Source organism: Arachis stenosperma, chromosome 8 (genome assembly GCF_014773155.1).
Source record: "Arachis stenosperma cultivar V10309 chromosome 8, arast.V10309.gnm1.PFL2, whole genome shotgun sequence".
NCBI classification, from domain to species: Eukaryota; Viridiplantae; Streptophyta; class Magnoliopsida; order Fabales; family Fabaceae; genus Arachis; species Arachis stenosperma.
Genome location: NC_080384.1, coordinates 41,635,468 through 41,648,066, shown reverse-complemented (window position 1 = coordinate 41,648,066; position 12,599 = coordinate 41,635,468). Strand labels below are relative to the sequence as shown.

General features: G+C 33.8%; 1 protein-coding gene across 1 annotated transcript; it reads right to left on the bottom strand.

Annotated features, from left to right (window-relative positions):
• Nucleotides 1-7,301: 7,301 nt before the first annotated feature.
• On the bottom strand, nucleotides 7,302-9,449 carry LOC130946002 (uncharacterized). The gene has a single exon (XM_057874686.1). The coding sequence runs from the start codon at nucleotides 9,447-9,449 to the stop codon at nucleotides 7,302-7,304; it is 2,148 nt and encodes a 715-aa protein (XP_057730669.1).
• Between the last annotated feature and the right edge of the window lie 3,150 nt (nucleotides 9,450-12,599).

The following is a 12,599-nucleotide window of genomic DNA, read 5'->3' as shown; positions in this document are numbered from 1 at the left end:
TTTATTATATTTTTTAAAAATTCTTAATCAAAAATATAATTTATACATCCTAAAAATCTTTTTAGTAGCTTTCTATCTTTTATTTTATTAGGAAATGTTTTTTTAAATATATTATTTGTACATCAAAATCAATCACTAAAATCAGTTATCACTGTATTTGTGTATAAATATATGTGTGATTTAATTTATTTTTAATATGTATTTATATTTTTATATATATTTTATACTGATAATTAACTTTATTGGCTGATTTTAGTGTACTATGTAGCATAATTCTTTTTTTTTAACATATTTTATTCTAGTTTTTAATTTTTCTTGTGTTTCTTCATCTAACTGCCAATATCCTGATTTTGTATCGAAAGATGAAAATTAAGTGGCTCCGTTAATTTTTTTCTAGAATTGAATTCTTTCTTAAAAGTTTATGAATACCTTCAATAATTGCTTCATTTATTTTTTTATAATTAGCAAACTTTCTTCATTTTTCTCATTTAATTTTATTATTATTTTTCACATAAAATGCTAGTACGTGCAGCATGTGGGAACTTTTAGTTAACCTAATAATTCTTTTTTCAAGCAGATCCTTATATTCTGATGAAAATTTTTCTCTATCTCTTGAAGAATATGAAATTTTTTTGGGATGTTTATTTCATTTATAAGATCTTTTAGTTTTATACTTACCGATTCTTGATTTATATTTTTAACATCTAATGGATTTTTTACACATACCTCGTCTAAAAAATTTTCTATCCTTTTTTTAAGATTGTCTGAGATATTTATTTAAAAATATAAATTTAGGTAGCATTCTTCTGATAAAATTAAAATTTTGAATTTGAGATTTTTATCTATAGTTATAGTAGGTATTATTATCTGAGTTTATTTTTTATGAATTATTTTCTACATACAAGCATTTTTTTTATACATACAAATTTTTATAAGTCATTTATATTCATGCGCTTCGTACTGTTACTGCACGTTTTTCTTCTTCTTGTTGTTACTGCATGTTCTTCTTCGTTATCGTCGTCATCAACACCGCCTCTTCCTCTTTCTCCTCTTCCTCCTTCTTTTTTCATTAGAATTTCTTTTTCTCCTTTTTTTTTTCTTTTTCCTCCATCATCAGTTATCTCATTGTTGAAGATAATGAATAATTCAGGTTCTGATTGTCAATTGAACTAGAACAAAATTGATTATTGTTTTGAATCCAATCAAGTGGCTGAGATGTGGTTTAATTCAGAAGAAAAAAATATAGCATTAGAGGAAATATTTTTCTATATTTGTAGCAAATTTGGGTGTAACACGAAGATTTTTTGGTGTAACACGAAGATATTTAGGGATATTTTTATTTTGATAAGTTCTGCATAATTCAAAACTCTTTCTCTTTTCCCTTCTCATCTTCTGTTGCTTTTTTCTCATTCATCTTTTTCTTTTTGTTTTACCTTCTCAAATTTCTTCTTGTTTTACTCTCTTAATAACAAGAATAAAAACAAAAAAAAATCAAATAAAGAAGAAGAAGAAACACATAATATTGCAAAATTACTTGAAAAATGATGAACTTACATTCATTTAACTAAAAGAAAGAAAGAAAGAAATGAGAAAAAAAAGAAAAAAATGCAACATTAGAGGAAACATTTTTCTGTATTTGTAGCAAATTTGGGTGTAACACGAAGATATTTGGTGTAACACGAAGATTTTTGGGTGTATTTTTATTCTGATAAGTTCTATATAATTCAAAACTCGTCCTCTTCCTCATTCTTATCTTCAACTGCTTCTTCTTTTTCATCTTCTTATTTCATATTCTCATAATTCTTCTTGAGAGAAAAAAATTAAATAAAAAATAAAAAATACATAATGTTGCAAAATTAATAGAAAAAGGAGGAGGGAAAAAATGCAGCAACAATAACAGTAGTAAAAAAGCGACGATGAAGATGAAACACGTGAAGTAAAAGGAGGAGAAACGCAAAGAAGAAGGAGAAGAAGAAAGAAGAGGAGGAGAATAAAAAGGAACGTAAAGCGCACTATGAAAATCATTGAGTAGCGCGTGTTGATACGCTCATATGGGTGAGTGTCCTTTTTGTTAGATTTGTCCTAACTTATATGATTTGTAAACCAAAATAACTTAACTTATATGTGTAGCATTTCTATTTTTTATTTATTGATGAATTATGTAGGGCTTTAAGAACCATATTTGATAGTTCTTGAATAAATGGATGATAGAATTTAAGGAATTTGTTTCCTAATATAAAATTCATTCCTAAATCTAGCTTACATGTAGAACATACTACAAATCTATAGTTTTTTATAAAAATTTCAACTATTTCTACTTTTTATTTAATTATAGATGAATTCTATGATGTCTTTGTTATGGTGCCTAAAATATCTAAATTGTTTAACTTTTTTTTAAAATGAAAAATAAAATATTTAAAATAAAAAATAAATTATATAAAATTTATTAAATATTATTTATTTATTTTTTTTAATAACTTAGGTAGAAAATGATAAACACCGTAACATTCATCTTTTATGTATAGACTTGTCAGTAATTTTATCCCGTAATGGTTTCTTTCGTTTCTTCCAATCTAATTGTAATTTTGGATTGATAAAACATTGCGTTGCTCTTGAGTCAATAAACATTAACAAACTTTTCTATAATTTTTATAGAAATAAATATTGCACTATCACTTGATTTCTGAATCCGTTTTTAAGACAAACTCGAATACTTATTCTAAACTATTATCTGATTCTTTAAGTGGTTCAGAAAATAAGATTTTATAACTTCTACTTATTTTATAAGATTCTTTTTATTTTGTCCCAACACGATTTTGTAACTTATTTTATAAGATCATTTTTATTGTTGTCCTTCATTTTAGGGCATTTATGAGCATAATGGTCTTGTTCTTTACAATACTAAAATTTACAATTTTCTTTTTTTTTGGACAATATTTATTGTTTGGTTTAAAATTTCTTTTTTTAGAATATTCTTTTCTTCTCCAGTTATTTGAATAGTATTTTCTTTCTCTAAAGCATTGCTGTCTTGGTTTTTGTTGGTATTTTTATCACAAGTATAGTTTTGGAAAATTTCAGCATTCTTCTGGAAACATATAGTAATTATTTTTCCAAACTTTTTTAGATTGCTTTCTTACATTTCTCCTCTTCTTGTCAATATATGTTGCTACTCCAAATTTGTTTTCGATAGTTCCTTCGTTTATCCCATTAACAAATCTTTTCATGATGATTTTATTAGTGGGATATGGAAGTTTTGCAATATAAATATATATTAAGATAAACATTTTTATCTTCTTGATTAAGCTTATAGTAATATATTTTATATTCTCCTCTTCTTTATGTTTGCAGGTTATGGGCTTTCGGTTGGCTAGCATAGGTCGAAGTCAGGAAAAAAGACATAGAAAGATGTTGCAGAGTTCTGTGGTAAGTGCCAAATTGAAAGAGCAGTTGGAATCCAAAAAGGCTGCTTTGACAGAATTGGAAAAGGAGGCTTCTGACGCGAAAGAAAAACTTAAACTTGAAAAGGAAAAGTGTAAGAAAACTGCAGAGTTACTGAAAAAGAAGGAAGATGAAATTGCCAATATGGGCGAGCAGTTCGTTGAAATGGAGTTAAAGTTGACACAGATGAAAACTAACCGTGAAGCTGAGATCCTTGATGCTTTTGCCGAGGGTTTCGAACGTGCCCTTATTCAAGCAAAGTTTCTTTGCCCTAAAGGAGATTTTGCGGCTATGGACCCGAGTAAGATAGTTCGGGATGGGCACTTAGTCGATGATGAAGAGGTTCCAGAAGAAAAGGGTGATAACTTGGCTGATTGATTGTGCTTGATGCTTTTTCTTGTCTTTTTTGTAATGATTTAGCAGTATGAACAACTTCCGTTTTTATTTTGAGTGGGGCAGTATGGGCCCTTTTTCTTGGTCTGTTAAGATCAGTGTTTGTTTTGTAACTGATGCATTTCTGATAAGTTTAGGATATATTTGTCTTATCCTTTTTCATATCCCTATACTTAGGGTCTGATTACTGACAAGGAGTCATCAGTCCGGTTTGCACACCAATTATTGGTGTGGCTTCGAGTTTAAACAGGAATTGCTAATTGTGGTAGGCAATAAGCCTTAAGAGGTTTATGTTAGTATGGAATATATTGACAAAAAATAACTTTTATTTGTATGCACGACCTTTACAAATTTGATTTAAGGCCGCTGGCCTCGTTAAAACCTTCTTGAGCAAAACCTAACTTTAGGAAAAATCTCAAGGTAGGAAAAAGAGTGCCAGCATTTTGAAGTGTTAACTATAATATCGTTTCAAGGAATTAATATTCCAAGTGCTAGGTAATACTGTACCATCTAATTGTTCCAATCGATATGCTCCTTTGCCGAGCACTTGATGAATTCGGTACGGGCCTTCCCATGTGGCTGCAAGTTTTCCATGAGCGGGCGGTCTCCGCGCTTCTTCAGTTTTTCTTAATACCAGGTCTCCGACATTAAAAGATCTTGGTTTCACCCTTTTATTATGGCGTTTGCCCACTCGTTGTTGTAAGGCTTTGTGATGAACTGCCGCTATGGCCCGTACCTCCTCAACCAAATCAAGCTCGGCTCGCCTAGCATGCTCGTGATCTTCTGCTTGTGTTCTGAAGGAGCTTTGTGATACTTCAACTGGTATCATTGCTTCCGATCCGTAAACCAGACGGAATGGTGTTTCTTTAGTCGTTGAGTGTGGTGAGGTATTATAACCCCATAAAATTTCTGGAACAAGTTCAGCCCATAATCCTTTGGCGTCATCGAGCTTCTTCCTTAGAGCCTGCAGGACGACCTTGTTTGCAGCTTCAGCTAAGCCGTTAGATTGAGGATGCTCCACCGAGGAGAAATGTTGCTTAATCTTTAAATTCTGTAAAAAGTTCTTAAAATTATGGTCGGTAAACTGTCGACCATTATCGGTTACAATGTGACGAGGTATACCAAATCTGCAAATTATCTTTTGCCAGACAAAAGAAATCATTTGAACTGATGTAATTCTAGCTAGAGGTTGAGCCTCAATCCATTTAGAAAAGTAATCAATTGCGACAACCAAATATTTTACCTGTCTCGGGGCTGTGGGAAAAGGTCCCAAGATATCTATTCCCCAATGATTAAAGGGCCAGCTTACCGTTGACTGATGTAAATCCTCGGCGGGAATGTTAATGGTCGGGGCATGTTTTTGGCAGCGGTCACAAGCTCGGACCTTTTTCCGACTGTCCTCCCATATGGTCGGCCAATAAAAACCGGCACGAAGAATCTTTTGTGCTAGACTTCTGGCTCCTGAGTGTATTCCACAAACGCCCTCATGGACCTCGGCTAGGTCGGCCTCTGTCCTGTCTAAGCATTTCAATAATGGTCGGGAGTAGCCCCGCCTATACAACAGGTTATTTAATAATGTAAAGAAAGATGCCTGTCGTTTGAACTTTTTTACATCTTGTATCTCTTGTGGGAGTTCTCCAGTTTTAAGATATTGAATGTATGGCTTTTGCCAACCGACTTCTTGTTCTATATGAGAAATGCTAAGAATGTTTATGCTCGGCTCGTGGAGAGTGGACTGTAGTAGTGAGGCAGTGTGTGATTGAGTGGAAGCAAGCTTTGATAATATATCTGCCCTATGATTTTGATCTCTTGCTATATGATGAATTTCAATTTTTGAGAAACGATCCATGAGGTTTTTGACAAGAACTACATATTTTGATAAAACTGGATCTTTTGTTTGGAAACTCTGATTTACTTGTTGAACAACTAATAGAGAATCACAATAAACTTTTAAATTGACAACATGAAGTTCTGTTGCTAACCTGAGCCCTGCGAGTAGGGCTTCATACTCGGCTTGATTATTGCTGGCTTTGAATGAAAATCGTAGAGAATGTTCAATAATGACTCCCTCAGCATTTTCCAAAAGTATTCCTGCTCCAGATCCATGGGGGTTAGAAGCCCCATCAACAAATAACATCCAACATGCATCCTCTATGTTTGTGCTCGGTCCCGTGAGCTCGACAACAAAGTCGGCCAGGTACTGTGATTTGACAGATCCTCTAGGTTGATATTGAATATCAAATTCGGACAGTTCAATAGACCATCTTATCAATCTCCCGGCAAGCTCGGGTTTGGCGAGTACTTGACGTAAGGGTTGAGAAGTTCTGACGTAAATTGTATGACTCTGAAAGTAGGGGCGAAGTCGTCTTGCAGAAAAAACAAGTGCATAAGCGAGCTTTTCTAACCTCGGATAGCGAAGCTCAGCATTCTGCAATGATTTGCTTACAAAATAAACTGGTTGTTGTGTTTTCTCTTTTTCTACAACAAGAACAGAGCTAACCGCTATATCAGTAACCGACAAATATAAATATAATGGTTCACCAATGTTAGGTTTTTGCAAAACAGGTGGTTTAGAAAGAAATTGTTTTAAACTTTGAAATGCCATTTCACAGTTTTCATCCCATTGGAAATTTGTGTTCTTCCGTAAACATCGAAAAAAGCTGAAGGACTTGGAGGCCAAGCATGGCAGAAATCTGGAGAGAGCTGCCAACCTCCCTGTTAATCGCTGAACATCTTTAATGTTTGTGGGACTATTCATATCAAGGATCGCCTGACATTTTTCAGGATTTGCTTCAATTCCTCGGCTAGTAAGCATGAAGCCGAGGAATTTTCCTCCGATAACACCAAAGGCACATTTTTTCGGGTTGAGCCTCATGTTATAAGCTCGGATTTGGCCAAATATTTCGGCAAGGTCTTCAATATGGGAATGGCCGACCTTTGTCTTGGCGACCATGTCATCGACATACACCTCAATATTCCGACCTATCTGTTGCTCGAAGACCCTGTTCATCAGTCTTTGGTATGTTGCACCTGCATTCTTTAAGCCAAAAGGCATGACATTGTAGCAATAATTACCATATTCAGTAATAAAGGCCGTTTTTTCTTGGTCTGATGGGTGCATAAGGATCTGGTTATAACCAGAGTATGCATCCATGAAACTCAAGGTGCCATAACCACAAGAGTTATCTACTAAAGTATCGATAGAAGGCAGAGGGTAAGCGTCTTTAGGACATGCTTTATTTAAATCAGTAAAGTCGACGCACATGCGCCATTTACCATTATTTTTCTTTACCATGACGACGTTGGCCAGCCAAGTTGTAAACCTGATTTCTCGGATGAAATTTGCATCGAGGAGCTTCTTGGCTTCAGCCATGGCTGCCATTCTTTTTTCAGTTCCGAGATTTATTTTTTTCTGAGATATTGGTCGAGCTGCGGGGCTTATTGCCAACTTGTGAGTAATAACGGATGGATCAATGCCTGGCATGTCTCCAGATGTCCAGGCAAAAAAGATCGGCGTTCTTCTGTAAAAAACGGATGAGCTCCTCCCGTTCTTTGTCTTTTGCCGAGGTTCCTATGAAAGTGAATTTCATTGGGTCATCAGTTAACATAATCTTTGTTAGCTCTTCATTTGGCAGAGGACGATCTTGAAAGTCGGCTCTAGGGTCAAGCTCGGCTAATGTTGGTTGTTCAGAAGTGATGGAGTTTATACGTCGTTCGGAACTCTTCCTGATAGGTTTTAGGCTTGTATTATAACAATGCCGAGCTTCTTGTAAATCACCATGGATTGTGGCTACAATATTGTCCTGCACGGGAAACTTGACACAGAGATGAACAGTGGATACAATCGCAGTAAATCTATTTAAAAAAGGTCTTCCTAAGATAAGGTTATAGGGACTGAAACAGTCTACAACAAGATATTGGATGTCATGTGTTTTAGATAGAGGCTGCTCACCGAGTGTGGTTTGTAACCACACTGATCCCATCACTGGAACGCGTTCCCCGGAAAATCCTACCAAGTCCCCTGCAGATGGCTGCAAAATATTAGTACTTAATTTCATTTTTTCAAATGTTGTAAAAAATAGCACATCAGCACTGCTGCCTGGGTCTAGCAGCACTTTCCGAACTATTAAGTCGCCCAACTGAAGAGAGATGACGACAGGGTCATCTAGGTTGGTATCCTTGCAGTTAAAGTCGGTTGGGCAAAATGTCATCTCTGGAATCTCTTGCAATGGCTGGGGATTGTCATCTCTGGAATTTCCCAGTGCTAGCATGGCCATGTATGTCCGTTTTCTTGCCGAGCTTGTTTGTCCACCTCCGGCGTAACCGCCCGAGATGCAATTAATTATACCCCTGGGCTGAGCCGGTGCCTTTTCCTTATCTTTTGATGATGATGATGGTCCTACAGGGGGTGGATCTGAAATGGAAGCGGATCTTTTCTGCATGTGGCCTGAGATATATTTATCAAGATGTCCTTGTCTTGCTAAACGTTCTAAAAGGTCTTTGGCGATCACACACTCATCGGTTGTGTGACCATACTTCTGATGGAATGTGCAGTATTTGGATTTGTCTATATTCTTCGGCTCGGGATAACTGCCAGCTTTGCGAGGAGGTTTAATCAGCTTGGAATTCAAAATTTCCTTAATAATATCATCTCTTTTCGTGTTAAACTGAGTGTAGGTTTCATAGCGAGGGGTTGGTCTGAAAGTCTTCTTGTTGTCCCGAGGCTTATCATCTTCTTTAATAGCTGCCGACTTTTCCGCTTTGCGAGCTTGACGAAGCTCTTCAATGTCTATTTGCCCTTTTGCCTTTTCTCGAAACTCGGCCAAAGTCTTCGGCTTGGCTACGGCAATGGCTTCTTGAAACTTTCCTGGTCGAAGGCCCCTTTTGATGGCGTGAAGATGAACTTCTGGATGAAGGTCGGGTATGCGCATGGCTATCTTTGTAAAGCGGGTGATGTAGTCTTTCAGACTTTCCTGAGGACCTTGCTTTACAGTCGTTAGGTAGTCGGAATCATGCAGATATATCGCTGATGCCGCGAAATGATCTTCAAACTGCTTTGCTAACTCCTGGAAGCGTGAAATTGAATCTGCAGGCAAAGAGCAAAACCAGTCAAGTGCAGGACCATCTAAAAAGGAGGGAAAACAACGACATAGAATAGGATCGGATGCACCGTTAACGATCATGATAGATCGGAACTTTTTGATGTGCTGCTTTGGGTCGCCTAAGCCATCATACGGATTCAAAGTCGTTGGCAATGTAAATTGCCGGGGTAGTTGAAAATTCATGATATCAGCTGTGAAAGGTCTTGCCGAGTTGTCAGGCTCCTCTCCCTCGTCTTTCAGTGAGGCTTCATTGTTGTGAGGATCCCCTTCCTCCTCATCCTGGGGAGTCTCCGAAACATGTGTCGGCTGAGATTGATTCTCGTCATTGGCGTTTCCTCCATGACGGTTGTCGTTATGTTCGAGTCGGGCGTTGGCTATTTGCTGAATTTGCTGCTGCATTCTTTGATTTTCCTCAGCCATACGTTGATTTGCCTCTGCCATGCGCTGATTTGCTTGCTGAAGCTCGGTTACCATCCGAAGTAGCTCGGACGGAGTAGGTGGAGGTGCATCAGCCATTTGCAGACGATAGGGTATTTGGGACCTGTTAAGGGAAGTGTTCTAAACTCGGCCCCACGGTGGGCGCCAAATGTTCCTGCCTGGTTGCGGCCGAACTATTCTTCGTCTTGGAGAGGGGGTCGGCCGAGCTATACTTCGTTCCGAAGAAGGAGCTGCTTTGCCTAGCAAGTGGACCACAATACACCTCGATCACCAAGTGAAACAAGAGGGGGAGCACCTGCAAAAAGTACTCCGACGCTCAAGTCAGTTAATGAGAATTATCAAAAGAGTTTTTGTAATTTGGAACGATGATCTACCTTTTCAACCTGGACTGTTTTCTTTTATAACTCGGAGACGATAATCGACCGTTTTCTCATAAATTGATTATTTTATTGTAACCGACCAAAGTCGTTAAATGCCATAAAATCGGTGGCGTTAATACATCGGTTACGAATAGGTTTGCCGAGCTATAACTCATAACGGTCATATCAAATAGTATTTACCAAAGCAACTTCAATTTAAAAGTTATGTTCAAACATTTCATCTTCTTGAACTATTTTTAGTTGTTTAAACAACATAGTTACTTCTTCTAACTTTTCATCAATGTTAATAGTCTTAATGGTGGTTTTAACTTTTAGTTTTGACATATCAATTATATTTTGTTGATTTTTATTTTTTAAATTTTTTTTCGAACAATATTGAGTCCGAATTGTCTTTTATCATTCCTTTATTCTTTTTGATAAATTGTATTTAAATTTCTTCGAGAAAATTTATTATAGAAAGTCTGGAGCAAATGTGAAAAATATTTACTCGTTTCGAAAGTTTTAAAAGCTATTTTTTAGGTTTTTGACTTGTGAAAAATTATATTAATATTATTTGGTACAATTTTTTAGATATATTTTTAATTTTTCAAAAAATTATTTAAGAGTTTTTGAAAAAGTAAAAAAATTTGATTTTTTTTCAAAAACTATTTTATCACTCTTATTTATTAAAACAACTTTAAAATAAGTACTTTTATGATAAAAATCAAAATACAGAATAATTTATTTATAAACTGTTTTTAATATAAATCCTTATGTTTTAACCTCTTTTTTAAAAAGAATTTAATTAAATTGTTTATCCAAACTGGCATTTAAAGTCCTATTTTAGAAGGTTCAAAAGTTATTTTTTTTTTACTTTTAAATTATGAAAAGATATCATATTAATATTTGGTATAATTTTTAAAGTTAATTTGTGACTTCTTAAAAGTTAGTTAAAGTGTTTATGAGTTGAGGTAGTAAAAAAAAGTGACTTTTCCTCTTCTAAAAGTTATTATATCATTCTTCCTTTAAAATACATTCTTGTATGACTAAAAAACAAGATATAAAATAACTTATAATTAAGCTATTTTTAATATAAGTTCTTATATTTTATATTTTTTTTCAAAAAATTTTAATGAAGTTATTTACTCAAAATAGATATAAGATGACAATTTTTTGGAGTTCCATGAGATATGAGTTTTTTTTTTAATTTTAAATTGCTTGAATAAAACTAATTGTAAAATTAAAATTTTAGAAAAAAATTATTTTATATTGATTTAAGAAATTTAGTGTCATTAAAACTGTCATTAATTAAAATCATTAATTTTTTATCTATTATTAATTTGGATAATTTAAATATTTTCTCTCTTAATCTTTTCAATTTATTTAATGGCACATTTTTTTTAAAAGTTATGATTTTAAAATATGGCTAAATTATTTAATGGCTCTTTTCTTTCATAAATCAAGGTTTTAAAATGTGGTTAAATTAATATTTTTATGAAAAGATATTTTTAATATTTTTATCGGAACGGATGGTTTTTCCAAAATTATTGTATATTGAGAAAATTTTGTTAAAACTTCTACCTATCATAAAAAGTTAATTACAAATTTTTAATTTATAAATATTAAATTAAATATTTGCCAAAGCTTATAAAATAAAAGAATACTGAAAAATTATCAGAATTTATTATTTTTGAATATCAGTTTGTTATTAATATTTAAAAATATATAATAAAATATATTGTTAGATTACTAAACTAAAAAAAATTAAACCAAAAAAATTAAAATAATAATTAAATAATAATTAAAATAATAAATTATAATAGATGTCTAACATTTCTCAATAAAATATGCAAAAAATAATAAATTCAGAGGAGAATATAAGAGTAAAGTTCTTGATTTTAAATATAGGAGAAGTCTAGGAGGTCGTATGTAATCAATAAAAAAAAAAGTTATTAAATGAAATCTCACACCAATCTTATACTATCAAAATTATTATTAATAGCTATTTGATAGTTATAAATCACAAAAATTAATGACCCAGCACTCCTCTTAAATCTATCCAGATCTGTTTTATGTGAAGGTTAAACTACCAAAGCTCTATAGTCATGTGGCAAATAAAGTAATCAACAACTTCAAAAGGGATCAATACTGCATATTTGCTAGAAGCTACTTTTAGTTTAAATGTCACTTCATCATCCTTTGTTCTTTGCTTATCCTGCATGATACCATCTTGTTTTCAGTTTAATGAATGACTTGGCACAGCTTAAGAATTGACACCGAAGCACCAAGTATCGTATGAACTTTTTGGCGGGTTCGAACTGCCTATTACTCACATTTAATTAACAATAATAATAATTAATTATTTATTATTATATTCATTATAGCACAAGTAAAGTATCTATAAGCTATGGTATGTGAGACCTTGAGCTAAGCTAAGCCGCCTTTACTTTTTTGCAGCTTCAAATCAGCCTTTCATGTTCATTCACTTTTTCTTCACTTTGGCGTTGCTCCACATAGAAGAAAGAACTGATCCTTTCATGTTTCAACTCATCCTTTTATCCAAATAACCCCATTCATTAAGTAAACAAATTAACCTCAAAATCATTATGCCACATGAATCAGTTAAGAATCAAATCATGTTCGCTCACCCAAGATTGGACCAAAATAGGAGTAAAAGCAGAGTCAGAATTCTGAATCATTCCTTGTTACTTTCATATTTTACGATCACTTGAAAACATAAAACCCTTAACAAATGAAACAACGTTACACGCCAAGAAGAATGTCCCAACAATAAGTTACATCAACTTGAAGCTTTCCCTTAATCCTTTTTTATGTTACTAAAGCTCATGCAGCTTCTTCACCAAATTAT